Source organism: Hevea brasiliensis, chromosome 3, assembly GCF_030052815.1.
Source record: "Hevea brasiliensis isolate MT/VB/25A 57/8 chromosome 3, ASM3005281v1, whole genome shotgun sequence".
In the NCBI taxonomy this organism is placed as follows: domain Eukaryota; kingdom Viridiplantae; phylum Streptophyta; class Magnoliopsida; order Malpighiales; family Euphorbiaceae; genus Hevea; species Hevea brasiliensis.
The window spans coordinates 117033054-117052040 of record NC_079495.1 but is presented as its reverse complement, the minus strand read 5'-3'; the positions used below and the strand labels follow the sequence as shown (position 1 = coordinate 117052040).

At 28.3% G+C, this 18987-nt stretch overlaps 1 protein-coding gene and 1 pseudogene across 1 annotated transcript; one reads left to right on the top strand and one right to left on the bottom strand.

Annotated features, from left to right (window-relative positions):
• Positions 1 to 988: 988 nt before the first annotated feature.
• On the bottom strand, positions 989 to 4715 carry LOC110647835 (origin of replication complex subunit 2). The gene is given in 6 exon segments (XM_021801839.2): positions 989 to 1536; positions 1647 to 1874; positions 3056 to 3350; positions 3612 to 3744; positions 4263 to 4369; positions 4466 to 4715. Coding segments are annotated over 6 exon segments (1086 nt in total). The 5' UTR covers positions 4589 to 4715; the 3' UTR covers positions 989 to 1336.
• A 2812-nt stretch (positions 4716 to 7527) lies between these two features.
• Positions 7528 to 9095, top strand: LOC110633720 (indole-3-acetate O-methyltransferase 1-like; annotated as a pseudogene).
• Positions 9096 to 18987: the final 9892 nt, after the last annotated feature.

Here is an 18987-nt window from a genome sequence, read left to right as displayed (position 1 = left end):
TTTTTTCTTCATGCTTTCGCCTCTGTTATAGATGCTTTGGTTGTTGATGCCTTTGTTTAGGTTACATGAATTCACTCGAGTTGTTAATTTGTTAGTTAGGCAAAATGAATTGCAAATAGGGAAAAATGTTACTTTTAATTCTGAAATTGGGGGGGAAACTGCTTTAAATTCTGCAAATATGGGGAAGAAAAAGGAAAAGAAAGGAAAGATAACTAAGAACATTATCACTTAAGCAGACACAAGTGAGTTCATAACTACAATTTTTATAATGCACAACAATTTTTATCATTTGGATTTGGCCTAAAATAAAGGCCATCTCTACTGTCAGAACTGTTGCACACGTTATATTCGATCCCAATATACCATGCAGGATAATATCTTTGACAAGTTTACATTCTTTTTGCATCTGAATCGTACTCTTTTTGTTTTTTTATTCTATGAATCATATTCTATTTCTTTTTTATTCTTTTTATATATTTATTTTTAATTTTGAACTCCTTTCATTTATACATTTCTATGTTTGATATAAGCTGTATGCAATATAATTAAAATTTCTATTGAATTTTAATAAAAAAATTTGATTGCATCTAGCAAAAATTTCAATCTGTCATTGTTATGATTAATTTGCACTTCTGCAGTTATCTCTTCAGTTTACTAGCTTTGCATTTAGCATCCACCTTATTGTTATTGGTGCGAGATTGCCCTCAATTCTATTTAATTAAGAGCGTGTTTGACAGAAGATTAAAAAATCAAGAATTAAATATTATCCTCATAAGTCTTAATTTTTAAAGAGTGTAATTATTAACCTAAATCTATCAATATCAGCATTTAATCCCTCAATAGGATATAAATATTAATAAAGTAAAAAGTTAACACAGTTTCTCTAAGTATACAAAAATAATAATTATTCTTATTAACCTCATACTAAACACTTCTTAAGCATTAAAATTATCCTGACCATATCCAAATACGATTAAGGGCCTTGAGCTAATGAAAACAAGTGTATTACCCATTCATTATAACTCTTTAAAAGTAACGAAGTGTAACTCACGCATTACATATAATTTCCTGCAAGATTAAGCTTACAAATAGGCTGGCCTCGACGCTGCAGGTGATTGGTGACCCGACCATGGTAAAGGAACCCAGTTCTACGGTGCATAATTCCGGCAGGCATTATATTACCAAACTGAATGCAAAGGAAAAGAATCTGCTACTAGGCCTAAATTCAGAGTTTACTTGCAAAACCATAGTCTTCATTCACACACCAAGGACACATGTAAACGCTATTCAAGCTGTGAACAATAGGTAGTTAGGTAAGGTGCAAATACACATTACACTATTGATTGATTTCAGAAAGTAGCTTTTCAAGTGAATCATTTGTAAGAGGGATATATAAACAATCTTGGCCATCACTACGCCTTCTGGTCTTCACCAACTCGTGATCCTTGAATTCTGTCAAATGGGAGTTAAGGGTAACCTGGCTACTCACAAGGAAGCGCTCTCTGGAGATTGTATATAGATTATCAAAAGGCATGCCTGAGAATGACAAATGAAATGGAACATATAAGACATAATATGTGTTTCACAAATGAAATGGAACATATAAGACTTTATATGAAACATCCAAACCATAAGTAGTTACTTGCCTTCTTCTTCAGGGTGCGACCGTTGATATTCTGCAAGAATTTTGAACACACTCTGAGCATTGGGTGTCAAACTCTGTAAAACTATTGCAGCTGTTTTGGCACTCTGGGATGTATTGCTGTGTGCAAGAATCAAAGGAAAGAAGATTCCTTCAACCTTATATGGTGCATAGGTGGGAACATGGTACCAATACCAGTTAAATTGTGTGTGAACCATCTTCTTGTCCCACACTACCAACAAACCCAGGATGTGCTTGTTAGCTTCAAAGATAATGCAAAACTAAATATGGACAATTGAACATAATACTAAAAGATCAATGAAGAAAAGAAAATATAAAAAGGCTTAATTCTTTCTGCCTTTTGGAAAATATTTCCTAGAAAACATTTTCAGCATTTTTTTTTTTATGTTCAGTATGCAACTAAGTCATTTCAAGCAAAATGACCTAAATTTTACATGGGAAGTCACTTTCCAGACTTTCACAAATTTAGAAAGATGGAAGGAATTTCAAGGAAATACATAGGCACATACACTCATAAGGCTACTGATCACATCCAACCATGATCATCTACGGCAAACTCAAGTCACCTGCTGCCACTGCTAATTTCCAGTGACGACCATAATTCACCCTTTTCAATTTTCTCTCTTATTAAACTATAAATTGGGAAAAAATATTCAAACTTTTTTCATATGTTTAGTTATTGAAAGGAAATTAATATTTTCAAATGCACTCTTCAAATGCTCAAATTATTTCTAACTAATTTTTGAATATTGCAATCAAATAGTACTAGTACAAAAGTTATTTTCTCATAAAATATTTTCCACAAATAAGTTATTTCTGCAAACAGATGGAGCAAAAGAGTTAGAAGGAAGTTTTGCTCTTTAATAAAAGGAAGGATCAAAAGGAATTACATAGTGCACCTATCCATATCATGCCATAGATAGAAACAACAAGGAAGTTTTGCTCTTTAATAAAAGGAAGGATCAAAAGGAATTACATAGTGCACCTATCCATATCATGCCATAGATAGAAACAACAAGGAAGTTTTGCATCTATCATTGGTTTGCCATGAATACATCCACCATTATTCAGGAGACATTCAAAAAGTGAATATTCAGGTACATTCAAAAAATGAATATTCAGGTTTTTAGAATTAACCAGATAAAATGAATAGAGCCACCTAAGTTCCATTCTATTGAAGCATTTGGAGGAAAATAAAGCAAAAAGTTGCACTAGTAATAAACATGTTAACCAAAAAATAATTTCAGTTTTGGTCTAAAGGCCATAGCAACAGCAATAGAAATGCTAAGAACGTTTTAACCAAAATTAGAAGTGCTGTAGGCAAGTAACAACATGCTAAACATAACCAACATCTTGTCCACAAATAACAGACAATGAAAAGAAAACACTTACAGAGAGGTGCATTGACATGGTCAACAGTGGCAATGGTACGGATATTCGAACAAGAAGCAATGCGTGCAAGATACTGTTGGCTTTCAGAGTCTCTTAACCCAGGCCCATCAATGTTATGAACGACAACACATATAAAAGAATCATTTTCCTCTGCCTCTGATTTATCCAAAAATGCAAGAAGATCATCCACCGATCGAGAATTGAATGGCTGTTGAACTTTTTGTAAAATCCTCGATGAAGTCCTTTGTCTGGTTTTCAACTGATCCCACCACACTTCAGCTAAGGCTGTCATGACCTAAAAGCATTGACATTATTTTAAATGAGCATGATGCAAACAAACAGAGTAAAAAAAAAAAATTAAAGATAGCATAGTGCACCTCCTGTGCTTATGCCCCAAACCAGCAAATAGAAGGAAAAAGAATGATCTTAAATGTGACAGGAAAAAATGGAGACTTCAGTTTTGAGCATAGCATACGTTTTGTTATTCTTGCGTCCAGAGACCGGAGATGTGCAAATTAATAATTTCATTCTAGAAATATGTCCAAGTGAATGGTACCTGTTTTAGATTAATCGACTGAAGATACCCATTGATTACAACCACAGGATACTCTGCCAATGCTGTTGAAGCAAAAGATTCAATTAAAGCCTTCTTAGATCCAAATCCATACATTAGAAGGCCAAAACCACACCTAATTCGTAATAAAGAACAAATCAAAACATTAATGAAATGTCACATGATTTTACAAAACCCTCTTAATCGACAAAAGAACTACGAGAAAAACGAGCACACTGAAATTAGTGGGGCCATGCGGCCATCTATGCAAAACCACAAACTAGTTGCATTGTAAGGAAGAGAAATGGTGTCTCAGACTAAAAGCAGTAACCACCTAAACTGCTAATGAATGCACCTCTTTGTAAATCCCTTTGTTGATATCAACAAAATTAGACAATTCCTACTAAACTTGATTCCATCCAGTTTCCTGAACTGGATGTCTATTAATTGCTTCATCTTGCCTATGCAGCTACTCTTTTGGGCAAGAAAGGAAAAACCCTTGCAATAATCTCTTGCCCTCTTCATGTGCATCATATATGTATATGCATTTCATTATAGGATACCTATTTCAATATTCATGGCATTATTACTTCAATATAAATTCAACGAACGCCAATTAAAAACTTTGATAATGCAGCAAAGAGTAATACCAACCTGAGCTCAAAAACCCATCGGGGATATAGCTTCTTATAACTATTCACAAGAGCAATAGTCTATTTCTCATGCTTTGGTTCAATATTAGCTACAGCTGCTGTCAGCTCCTGCACATAATAAGGAAGACAAAAAAAAGCCATTAATCCCTGAAACAAAACGAAGACAAGAAGAAATGTGTTATTAGGGGAAGTTAGAGACGGAACCTGTTCATCAACCAGATCAATATCAGAAATCTTGCGGGTTGATTTCTTACCCGAACTCTCTTTTGCGAGAAAGTAATTCCTCGAGAACTCAAATTCCTCTTCATCACCATTGTTAATATCCATGATTTAAGAAATCAAACCAAATAAGAAAATCGTACACAGGAATTTTGATGGGCAGCGTCGATTATTAGTGTCCTGGCGGGCGGCAGGGAGGCGGGCAGTGATGCGGTGGGAGTTCAAAACTCAACTTGGTTCCGGGTCCGATATCAGACAAGAATCGGAGCCGGTGCTACACGCCCTAAATCTATCGTTTATATGGACATAAGTGTTTGGCCCTTAAAGCACGGCCTTATTAAAATGCTTTGAAGTCTAACCAAACTCTTTCGAATTTGAAAATAGATGAAATAAGCTTGTATTATTTTGATGATAAATAAGCTTTTAATTTTTTAAAAATTGATAAAAAAAATTAAATTATAATTTATCTCTAATATAAACATAGTTAAGATTATACAAATAGATTTTTTAGTACATGAGTCCCTGTTAGCAATTATGTATTTCTTATTTGCAACATCTCAATAAGTATTTGCCGCATGTTGAAGTGAATTAATAAGTTTTTTTTTTTGAAATAATTTAAAAAATTTCTTTATAAATTCATCATCTTTTTCATAATTTATATAGAGAAATTTCTCGAATTATTTGATAAAAATAACTTATCAATTTGCTTAAAGGTGCAACAGATATCCACCAGATGTTATAAATTATAGGTGTTAATTATATAATACATCATATTAATATCTTAGTATTATAATCTACGACTGTATTTATTTGTAAAACTTAAATTTACGTTGCTTAAAACAAGAAAAAAAGGGTAAACTATAATTTAATCAATCATATTTACTTAAACTTATAATTTAGTTCTTATAATTTCATAATCAAGTAATTTAATCCTTAATATTTTAATAAATCTACAAGTTAGTTCCTACCGTTATAATTTTAGTTAAGTTGCCATCAATTTTAATAAAAATAACCAAAATACCCTTAACTCTATTTTCAATATGAAAACAATTTAGCCCCTAAGGTTTTATTTTATAGACAATTTAGCCCTTGAGATTTGGTTAAACATATATCTTAACCCTTGTAGTTTTAAAATCAAATAATTTAGTCATTGACATTTTAATAAAATTACAAGTTAGTTATTACCATTAGAATCATAATTAATTCCCCATTAAATTTAGCAACATTGATCAAAATACTTTTAACTCTATTTTCAATCTGAAATAATTTAGTCCCTGATGTTTTATTTTATTAACAATTTGCACCCAGATTCATATTTTATTTTTCTTTTTTTTTCTCTTATATATATATATATATATATATATATATATATATATATAATTATTTATATGTTATTAACATAATAATGACGAGTAGAATTTTACAAAATTATAAGAGCTTATTTATCGATGGCTATAATATTTGAGGATTAATTGATAAAATATATGGATAATTTTGTAATTAACCAAAATTTTTAGAATCTTAAAGTAATTAATGCATATTTTAAATTATTATAATTTAAATTTAATGGAACTCGCGTTTTAAAAATAAAGGGACTAAATTGTTAATAAAATAAAATCTTATTAACAAAATTGTTAATAATATAAAACCTTAGAATGACATTGTTTTCAAACTGAAAATAGAATTAAGAGTATTTTTGTCAGTTTTGCTAAAATTAACAATAACTTAACCAAAATTTTAATTATAAGGACTAACTTGTAGATTTATTAAAATATCAAGAACTAAATTATTTGGTTTTAAAACTGCAAAGACTAAGTTGTTGGTTTAACTAAACCTAAGAAACTAAATTATAGTTCATCCAAAAAAATTATATCCTAACTTACTTAAAGGTATTTCTGAACTAAAATGGTTCCATTTTATTGACAAACAGTAAAATTGCCGATAAATGTTAAATTTGCTTAAAATCAACAACCACTTGTTTCCATATTTAGTGAGAGAGTAGATTAAGTGGCATATAAGCTTCGTTTAGAATAAAATCATTTACAAGAAAATTATTTAATTGAATTTTTACATAATCATACTTGATTTATATTTTTTTGAAAATGAAAATTTTTTAAAGTAAAAAAGAATTGAATTTTTTTCATTTCTAAGAAATCAAATGAATTAAATCTTTGTAAAATTTTAGATTTCAAATAGGAGAATATAAGTCGGTAAATTAGAATTCTGGTGATAATCGAGGGCCTAAGATTACTATTACATAACCTACACTTTTTATATTCCACCTCTTCCTACTTTTCTTTCTTCAACCCTCATTTCTTGTCTTTTATGCACAAATATATGTTATACATAACTTATATGTTAGGTAGTAAAAAGAGAAGGAATTCCCACATTATTAAAATATAAGAGAGCGAAGAAGTAGAAAAAAATGAAATATATAAAATTATATTTATTTAAATAAATATATATTATTCTATGATGACACTTGGCATGTATGTGTGTAAAATAAAATAATTATTTTATTCTTATTTTCATAAATAAATTACAAATAGCTATATTTGTTCACAAGTAGATGTGTCTCTTAATAAACAAACATGTCTATTATGTACAAACAGTCACAACTGTTTTGAGAGGTGTCATAAACAAGATATATGTATTACACATAAACAGTCATATTTATTAGAAAAAATGCCAATTTAAAATAAATAGTTATGTCTGTTGGAAATAGACAAATGTGTCTGTTTAGAAATGTGCAATGACTTTTCATTGTCTATAAATATGATGAATTGTTTAATTCAAATATATTACTTCTATTTCTTCTTCTTCTCCTCTTGTCTCTCTAATTTTTGTTCATTTAAAAAGTTCTTAAGGGAAATTTTCAAAAATTGCAGCCTGCAGATTTCTAGTTTTGTTATATCTAGAGATATATTGCCATAACCTTGTAATAATTTAGTATGAGCAATTAATACCTTAAAGATAATGATTTACATGCCTTAAAACTTATTCTACGCCCATTATCTCAATAATATAACACTACAACAACCATCTCTATGGCTACTAAAGGAGACAATTTTGTCATCTATAACATTAAGCTTGAGAAATTGCTTTGTATGCAAGGAGGCATGGGAGAGGCTAGGTATGCCAATAACTCCTAGGTTGCTATTTTCTCCATTTATTTATAATCTTTAATCTATATATCTTCTTATGTTTTCTTTTCTTTGTACTGCAAAGTATGGGTTATTTTATCTTTCTCCTTCTCTTCTCATCGATCTAATATAAGATTATTAAGATTTTTAATTTACTTTTATATTAATTTAAGCAACTGTTAGTTGCTAATTTAACTAATAAATTGTTTAAGTACTGATGAGTTATATACCTATGATTGATATTGTTAACATGTTTTTAATGTTCTTAAAGTTCTTGTATGTTTAATTAATTAGCATAATTGGGATTAAATTCTTTAGAAAAAAAAAACTTTAATTATCCATACAAGCCTTATGTGCCTAATCAATGCTTCACCTTCTTGAAGAAACCCTATATATGTTGCAACTCAATTCCCCCGATGTCCCATTTCAGGTGGTGGATTTAGATGCTCTTCTGAAAACAACACACAATACATAATTGATGTGTTGTGTATTGTGAAATTGTGTAAACTACAAAGAAATAAAGTAAACACATAAAATACTAATATTTACATGATTCACCCTCTCTACATAGGGTTAGATCTACGGATATGCCATTATCCACTATAATCAAATAATAAATCATCAATTATAAGTTCAAAACTATACTACCCATTAACCCAATTACACCCAAGAGAACACTTACATCAAACTACTCATAGTAAATATATTAGTTAGTCATCTCAGTGTCTTCTAGACATAACCTAATATATTAAAATTTTAACTATTATGCCACAAAGAGTGTCTTCAACTACAATGGGCTATAATCCTTTCTTCTTGAATTATGCCCTTTCCCTACCTTAGGCTAAAGCCTTTTTCTCTTCATAGGACTGCAATGGACAAGATCCTCTCATTAATAGGTAGAGCCAAATCCTTAACAATTGGCAAAGCTCTTTTCTATAATGAGCGACAGCTCACACCATGAGCTGAAAGCCAAATAACCTTTATACCATTCTTTTATTTATAGTATTAGTCACTCTAATCCTAATTTCATTAGGAATCTTACTCAATTTAGAAATAATACTAAAATAGGAGTTCTACTCTATATAGGAAATATACGTTCATCCTATCGAGGAATATTTATCCTACTCAAATTATTAGGAAATGGTTTCCAAAATCAATTAGGATTTTAGATCATAAATCTAATATGATGTTATCATGAAGCACATGATCAAGCGATAGGAGTCATTAAAACTTGAGCTGCCTGAGTTTTTTTTTTTTTTTCCTGATCTCCCAAGCAATGACTTCAACACTCTTTTCCAACTCCATCCACCCTTGGTTGCCAATTATGGGGAAACATGGAAAAGTGTCTAACTGCTAGTGGCCACCAAAATTATTTTGCACCTGCAGTTCCTAGTTCTCTTTACCAAAGACTTTTTCCAGCAAGATCAATTGATGTGTTTCATTTAGCATTTTCCATGCACTAGCTCTCTTAGGTTTGGTTTTTTTGGTATCTTAGTATTTTATTTGAGAGTTTTACAAGGATTAAAATGGAAAGAATAATCTTCATTTATTTTTATTTTACATTTATTTTAAGCATATGAAATTAATTAATATTTGTGTATGTTGGAGACTTTTGGCATTTTAATTAAATTGTATGTAGTTTATATATTATTGTACATTAAATTAGTAGTTTATTAATAATAGAGTTTTTCTTATTATAATGTCATTTTTTTAAAGAATGTGTTATACATCTATAAAGTAAATGACATGTCAGAGTCAATTGAATTATGTAAATTGTCTTATATTTGGCTGGCTTAAAGGTGGTCAAAAGTCAATCCAAGAATATTACAGTGTGAAGCTTGAAAGAAGTGTTGCATATATAAATTATGTTTTTGGACCACATGACTATATTTTGAATAAATAAATGAATAAAATTTTAACCATGTGAGTATATTTTGAATAAATAAATAATAAAAATTTAATCATTATCAAAATTGATAGATGCATCTATTATATGAGGCTAATTAAGCCTAAAATTCCTTTTTTTAAGCAAGTTCTTGGTAATTGATTTATCTGCGTTTTTTAGCTCTATTTTAAAGTTTATTGTTTTGTAATTTTCTATTGTTGTGCTTGTGATGGTTTGTACTTTTGATCAAGTTTTTTTTCTTAGCATGTCATCACTTAAGTTGGATATAAGGGGTTGGTTTATTGGCTTAGTTTTAGTTGGTAATGTCCATGCTAAGATACTTTTACTTACATTTTAATTAATAAATCTTTACTTATCCAAAAGAACAAAAAAACTAACTTTAATAATTGAAAACTTTTTCTCTTAAAAGAAAATTTAAACTAATATCATTACATTTATGACAGGAGCTTATTACAAGTGAAAAGCTTACAATTTCAATATTCCTGTGTATGCACCAAGCCTATAAGACTTCAAGGATGTGGTAGAAGCTCATGGCTCATTTGCCATAAACAAGCTTGAGGTTTTCAAAGGAGAGAGCTTTATGGTGGTTGATTGTCCTGACGATGCAACTGAGAAGCATTAGCCAACACCTACTAAAGTGTTTTTGGAGTACATATTGATGCCTATATTGGTAACTAGCTAAGTGAGGAGCTATTTTACAAGTGGAAAGCCAAGCCATAAGCTATGCAAAAGACCTATTATAGAAGCTACAATCCTTCCACATAGTTAGTTTGAGAGAGAGAAAATTTTTATCATTTAGGGATTTTCATTTTATGTCCTCTTGGGTCATTGATCATCATTTTCTACTTTAGCTTCTCCTACCTCTGGTAGGGAAGGGCTTCATTTTTTGGTCACCAGCCTAGCTTTGAGGGAAAGCCCTCCCTTAGTTAGGTTAAGGTGTATATAATCGCTGGTTTGTGTCATTTGGTTTGCATGCAGGTTGGTCTTCATTGAGAGGACATCTATAGCGGTGTTTATGTGCTAAGTATAGTTTGAGGGCTTTGGATGGAGAGGCTTTAATGATGATCAATCATAGTATGGAAGTCTCTTTTAGTGTTTTATCTTTTGGGTCTAAGGGTGATTATACACGGTAAAAGGGTGTCACTTGCTTTTAGTTGTTTTATCATCTTTGGGTTCTACTTCTTCACTAGGGTCAAAAGGCCTTCCTAATGGTTTGAGTGCCAGCAAGCTCTGTGGCAGGTCCCTCTTATTAGTTGTAGAACTGGGTTTTGTGTTCTACTGAGAAAGTTGGGAGTTTGTGTGTTATAGAAGAGTGGTTGTGCTTGGATGGGCTCTTGGTCGCCCCTTGGTTGCTGATGATATATTGGCTTTAATCTATGTTTAGCTCCTCTAGTGGTGGCCAATGGCAAATTATGTTTAGTGGTCCCATCTTGTTTTCGTAGGGTTTCTAGGATAAGGTAGGGTTTCTTTTGGGATTGGTGTGATGATTTGAGTCTTTGGTTTGATTCGGGAGGTTTTGTTTAATTAGGCTAGCTATCAACCATAATATGTGGGCTCTTCTTTTCGCTTTATATGGTTTTTTTTAGACCCATGATGTATCTCTACTCTTATGGGCTTTTTAATGCAAGTTTGCATTTAAAAAGGAAGAAGAAGAAGAAGAAGAAGAAGAAGAAGAAGAAGAAGAAGAAGAAGAAGAAGAAGAAGAAAAATCCTTCCATAGAGTTGCATCTCTTTCTTTTGCTTAGCGGAAGAAAAAATCTATTCACACTTGAAGAAAAGGCCTTATAAAGTTTCGACATGGTTATTAAATCTATTTATATATATAAAGTAGGAAGGTATTCTCAAGAGAATGCCATATGACATTTTCTTTGAAGAGTTTGCCATGTGTAAACTTCTATAAATAACGATCTTTTGTCCTAATTATTATTTAATTCTTTTTGGTTATCATTTATTATTTACGATATTGCCTTAACATTTATTATTTAAATTATTATTTTCTTTAGAATTTGATTTTTAAAAACTAAAAATCTTTTATGACTATATGTAATATTTAAAAATTATTTATATTATTTTTTTTATAAATTTATTTATGCAAAAATATTATTTGCCACATATGCAAAAATATTATTTGCCACATATCACTCATAATAATAATAATAATAATAATAATAATAATTATAATAATAATAATAATAATAATAATAAAAGGTTATTGATGGCTATTAATTAAAAGAAAATTAGCCATTAATTTGTGATCTCATAAGCAACTATCATATAATTTAATCAATCTTAAATTATTTTATATCTTTAATAAATATTTTTATTATATTATTATATTTTCTATTATTTTTATTATGAAATCTTTGTTAAAGAATTTGAGAGATAAAAGATGTAGTTTACATAAAAAGTTATAAGAATAAAATATAAAGATTTGACTTATTTATAATTAGTATGTATTATTTTTTATTTTAATAATTTAATATTCTTTTTGTTTCACTTTCTTAAGATTAATTAATGCTTATTATTATTACCTTTATGGCCAACTTATAGCCATTGAATTGAAATGGCTAAGTAAATGGAAAATATTTTACTATTATAAAAATGAATTTGAATGTTTTTCCTATTGTTTTTCAATTAAATAATATTTAATTATAAAATTAAAATTTTATTTAAATGATTTCTATTTGTTTGTCTATATATATTATATCATATGAGACATTTGATATACATCAAGTACTTTTTTCTCACAAAATATTTTTATTTCATCTAAGTAGTCTCAAATCTATTAGCTCTATTTTTATTATTTCTTTCAAAAGTTATTAGATATCATTCTTAAAATTTATTTATTTAGATATCTTTAATTAATATTTATTTAATTACTAATTTTCTTTTATAAATTTATTATTTAATATTTCTTAAACTTGTTAATATTTTATTTCATTATAATTATATATAGAATGTAATTATAACAAATATTTTGATTATTTATATTTTATTATCATTAATTTTTGATAGAATTATTTTCAAATTTTAATTAAATATTCATATTTTTATGTATAAATTATCTCTAGAATTTCAAAGGCTAATTATAAATATAATTAAATTAAAAATTTAGCTACAAGTAAAGATGATTAAAAAAACGTTACAATATTAAAATTATAGGATTTGTCTTTTGAAAAAAAATATGTATTTTTAATATTTATTATATTAATAGAAAATGATGATATTTTAAAATTTTAATTTTTATGAAATGTATTTATTTTATATCATAAATTTATATAAAGCGATAACTATTTTTGTGAAAGAATTATTTTATAAAAAATATATTAGATTAATAAAAAAAATTTACACTTTACAAATATTTAAAGATATAGCATTTTTTCAAAAACAATATAATAAAATGTTATTTTTCATTAATTATAATGTTATAGATTTTTATTATTATTAAAATTAAATAATTCAACTCATTATTAATAATTTAATATATTTTTTATTATATTAATAACAAAAAATATTATATTTATATATTTTTAAAATAGTATCATTTTATGATTAATCTAATATATTTTCTATAATCAATAAAAAATAAATATCGATTTACATAAATTATAAGATAGACTATAAAAATTTCATAGAATTTAAATTATTTTTGAATGAAGTAATTTTATTACATTTTAAACGTAGTAATCATAGAAAGTACTATTAATATATGTATAAAAAGAATTAAATAGGTATTTTAATTAATTACATCATAAATTATTATAATAATTAAAATTTTATTCAAATTAAATTAAATAAAAAAATTTTAGTTAAAAATTAATTTAATAATAATAATTTATTCTTATTTAGAATGAAATTAAAAATTAAATTATAAATAAAATTATAAATTTTCTATACATAGTATGGGCATTATACTAATTATAAATAAATTAGTGCATAAACAAAACCATAGTAACCTAGGTTTTTTGCTTGCAACTTTTTTTTCCCTACTATTCCAAAAGAAAACAGAAGGATAAATTTTAGAAAGACCTAAAAAAGTGTTGTCCACAAAAGTTAAATGGCAAAAAGAAAAATCAAATAAGCCCCTGTACTTATAGTCAAGGACTAAATATGGCCAAAATGAACTTTTGGCTAAAAAAAAACTATTAAATTAAGTCCAAATTAATCCTAACTTAGTAAAATATTATTTTTAATGATAAATATTAAATTTTCTATTTTTAACATTGAAAATTATTTTTTATTTTTTATCAAAATAAAAAAATATAGAAAATTACAGATTCATAAAACCAGTAAGAATATCCTCCTTCAAACCCGGAAAATCAAATGCAAACCTAGCTTCTCCTTCATAAACCCAAAAATTCATAGTCCAATTCAAACACAAAGACCCTTGAAAATTTCTTCCAATCTCACATCAAATGGGAATAATTAAATCCATAAAATTGATGATAATTGTACTCACAGGCCACAAACTCATTAAATCTTCGTTGAAAAATATTAGCTTTCCAATGTGGAATGCTGCATCTTATGCATAATTGATAATTGTGTCTCTTATCCAATAAGCAAACAGATATCTCTTTGGTTCCTCCCTTGTCTTTTTAATTTCTAACAAACAAAATTTCCCCTTCAACCTCTAATATCCCAATGACCAGAACCCCAGAAATGGAAGCATCATCAAATTAATAAGCCAAACAACATGCATCAACAAAATCATAATATTAAAATACCAAAGAATGCAAAACAACTACCCATCTTGCATGATAACACTTTGTTTTGATGCATGCGTAGCTACCTATCTTGCATAACTAACCATCTAGCCATCTTGCATAATAACCCAGTGACACAAGAGGAGACAAGAAGCAACCAGTCCAGTGAAAATGAAGAATGGGGATGGGCTGTTTTGAGTCTAAGAGTTGAAGACAGAAGAAGAAGAAGAAGAAGAAGAAGAGGAGGAGGAGGAGTTGCAGATGGATTTGGGGTTTGCGAGTTTGTGATTTGGGGCTTTCTAGGTTTTTGTTTCACGTTTTTCTTTTTAATTTTAATAAAATTATTTAATTATTTTTAAAATTTAAAAATATAAAATTAATATTTATTTATAAAATAAAAAATTATTATTTTAATTTTTTTTTATCCAATGGGTTTATTTAACCTTAATTAGAAAGTTGTGATTTTTTGAGCCAAAAGTTTATTTTGGACTTATTTGATTTTGAACTTAAAGTATAGGTGCTTATTTTATATTTTTTTCCAAAATTAAACAATGGAAATGGCATTAAAGGAGCTGGGATTGAAGGAGCTAGATTGAACCTCAAACAAAGTTTCTCTCTATTATTTCGATTATATGTAATATATATTTTAATTGATTATATATAAATTTTAATATTAACATTTAATATAATAATTATTAAATTTGTTATTATATAAAATTGCTTAAAATAATTTATAGTGAACCATCTCATCAAATTAGAGGTTGCAGTGCTATCAGTAATTAAGGAATTACAATATAGTGCACTTTGTGTTGACAATGTTAATAATTGGGTTTAACTAAGCAAATTAAGAAATTAATTGGTTAAAATAGAAATAAAAGAACTTAAGAGAAAAGTATAAAAAAATACCATGTGGTTTTGTGTTCAATATGATACCTTGTGTTTTTCTCCATTAGTAAATATGATCCAAATGTTAGTTATTGTTAAATGACGCTAATGTGGCGAATATGTGGCATTGACATGATGACACGTGACAAACATAGCTTTTATGTGGCAACATGTGGGCGCCACGTTACCAATTTTAATGTTATTATTTATTTTGTTACCTAAGTTCAAAAGATTGAAAGCACAAGTCCCTTAATTGAAAAAATAAAAAACCCCTCAAGCCCTGAATTGAAAATTTTAAAACTCAAGCCCTAAATTGAAAAAAAAAAGTGCAAAAGGTGAAAGTACATGATACTTAAGTGTACTTTCTCCTTTGATTTACAAATAAATCCTTATATTTTGACAAATAAGTCCTTAAATATTTAATTATTTCTAATTCCTTTGCTCTTGACTCTTCTTCTCTCTTTCGCTCTCTATCTATCTTTGTCTCTTTCCCTCTATCCATCTCTCTGTTCCTCTATGAATACTCTTCACCTTTTGTCCCTTTTTGATGTGAGATGGTTCATTCTTGCCCCCTTCAACTAAAAGCTTGCCGATAGAGCCTTACTCGGATGTTACACACACAACCACATCTATGATCAAGTTAACAATTCTTAGTTCTGGCACCATATGTAGAATTTTTTTACTTATATTTTGCAAATTGTTTTGCAAAAAATTCAAAATAAGGAATGAACCATCCCATATTGAAAAGAGGGAAGAAAAGAGAGACAATAAGAAAAGAGAGACGATAAGAAAAGAGGGAAGAGGAAAATTTTCGAAAGGGAAAATTTGATCAAAGAGAGAGAGATGAAAATAAAAAGATAGAAAGGGGAGAAACAGAGAGACAGATTGATAGAGGGAGAGATGGACAAAGGGAGAAAAAGACTAAGAGAGAGAGAGAGGTTAAATGGATTAGAAATGATTATAATACTTAAGAATTTATTTGTCAAAATATAAGAGTTTATTTGTAAATTAAAAGGGAAGGTGTACTTAAGTATCTTGTACTTTTACCTTTTGTACTTAGTTTTTGTTTGGCTTATCGGAGAAAATAATTAGTTTTTGTTTGGCTTATTAGACAAAAAATCCAAAACTTTTAGGGTATTAACAATTGTAGCCAAAACTTTAAATTGTATGTATTATAGGCAAATCTTAGTTGTCACAAATGTAGCCAATGGAACTAAATTGAATTTGAGAAAGTATATGATAAATTACAATATAATTTCTGAAGTTTTATTTAATTAACAAAATATTTCATTGATTTAAACTTTATATTTAAATATTTTTATTTATTTTATAAATATAAAATATATTTTATATTAATTTTTAATTGAAATTTTATACTAAAATATTATTTTTATTGATTAAAATATATTTTAATATAATATAAAAGCTGAAAATTACATAATAATAAAGTAATTACAAAATAATCACATTGTAACCTTTTTTTTTGTTGTCAATTATGCAAAATAATCATATTGTAATAAAACAACCATTAAACTTACAGACTGAGCATATGCTATACAATCAATCATCAAAACCATTCGTAATTTTATAAATAAAAATGGTAGTTAATCTTTCTAAAATATATTAATTGCACATCAATTTATTGTCTGGAATATTAATCATATTAACTGCTATCTTTATTTACAATAAGATTATTTTGTGATACTTTATTATTATGTTATTTTTGAATTGTTTATTATATTAAAATATAATTTAATAAAAAAATAATTATTTAGTATAAGATTTCAATTAAAAATAAATGTAAAATATATTTTATATCCTAAATATATTTTATATAATAAATAAAAAATTTAAATATAAAGTTCAAATCCATAGACTATTTTATTAATCAAATAAAACTTCAGAGACTATATTTTAGTTTACCATTAACGTTCTCAAACTCAATTTAGTTCGTTTGGATATAATTGTGACAACTAACTAAGATTTTCGGCTATGATATGCATAATTTAAAGTTTTAGCTGCAATTGTGAATACTCAGAAAGTTTTGGATTTTTTTTTGTCTAATAAGCTTTTTTTTTTCCAATTTAGGGCTTGAGGTTTTGAATTTTTCAATTTAGGGCTTAGGTTTTTTTTTTTTTTTCAATTTAGGGACCTATGCTTCAATCTTCTGTACTTAGACGATAAAATAAATAATGACATTAAAATTGATGATGTAGAGCTAACGTGTTGCCCTTATGCCAACATATTTGCCACATGTTCGCCATGTTAGCGCCATGTATTTACCACGTAATGTCATTTAACAATAACTAATAGTTTGGATCACATTTGCTAATGAAGAAAAACATAGGGTATCAAATTGACAAAAGTCAAACTACAATCATTCATGTGTCAAAGTACGAAATCACTAGGTATTTTTTTAGGGAAATTACTAAAAAACAAGTACTTTCAAAATTTTTTCAATTATTCCCTATAATTTAAAAATTACCTATTAAACCCTATTGTTTGCACAAAAAATAATTATTTTAGCTTATTAATTATTTTTTTAGTCCTATGATTAATTAAATTAATTTTGTTGCATTAATTTAATTGTGAGGCATGAAATAAATATTTATTAATTATTTTTGGGTAGTTATCAAATATTTAATTAGTGGAAGTTATAAGGAGTTACTTGCTGGTACGAAGTTATGGGAGTTACATGCTGGAAGGGAAATTGACAACAATTATTGGTAGTGGATCGCAATTGCAGGATGTGAAAGCATACTGGTTCCATATAATTTCTAGGGTCAGTCAAGTGCTGTTGTAAATAACATCTGTTATGCAATGGGAAAGGCCCAATAACTTAGCTAACCAATTAACAAATCAACAACAATACAAAGACTCTAGCAATCAAATCAATTCACAACTCCAGTAGTCATTTTCAATTTTTAAGCATTGTCCATTTCAATTTTTGTTGCAATTTCAATTTTCAAACATTGTATTTGCTTTTCAACAACAATTTGCATTATTCTTACCAAAAAATTGCAAACAATCTTTGGCACACTATTAGGCCAATAGATCAACTTCTATTATTTCAACATTTTACTATTATTAACAAAAAATTACAAACAATTTTTAGCACGCTTGATGGGATCGATTGTTATTTTTGCTTCATCACATAATGACAATCTCCTTCTATTCTCTTTTTTGCAAACTTTTCTATTTAGGCTCCTCAAGGCCGTTGGAAATAAGAAGCTTACTAAGCAAAGACACTGCTACATCTCAGGACTCTGAGGGACTGAACATCCAAGTTCCCCAAATAGTGGAACAATTTGAAAAAAAAAAAAATTCCCCAGGGAGAAGAGGTTTAGAATCTTGACCTAACAGAGACTGCACATATCTTAGTTGTTGATCTAAAACAGAGACAAGATGAATTAGTTCCTATTATTGTTGTTGAAGAAGCAACCGCACCATCCCTCCTTGAGGTTTTAAAGAAAAACTTAAATGAGTAGTTGGATAAAAATGATCATACCTTGAACAAAATTACTGATGCAATTCAATTTTTGTTGAAAAGTTAAAATTTCCAACACCTATATTGTCCGATAGCCATTTCACCAGGCCAAAGAAGTCTGACTCTACATCCAAGAGCCCTAGGGAGCTCGGGGGGCAACCTTAACTAAGAACTCCTCAGGGTGAAACTAATGGAAGCTACGCTCAGAAAGGAGAACGGTACCAACCGCCTGAACACAACCGCCCTAATGGCAAAAGTGGTACTCCTACCTAAATTTTCAGTAACACTAACCCTGTGACTCACCCAAGTATTAATAACGTAGAGGCAATTGCAGGTTCTCAAGTCACACCAATGCCTTATAAGTGCAAATGCCCCAGGTGACC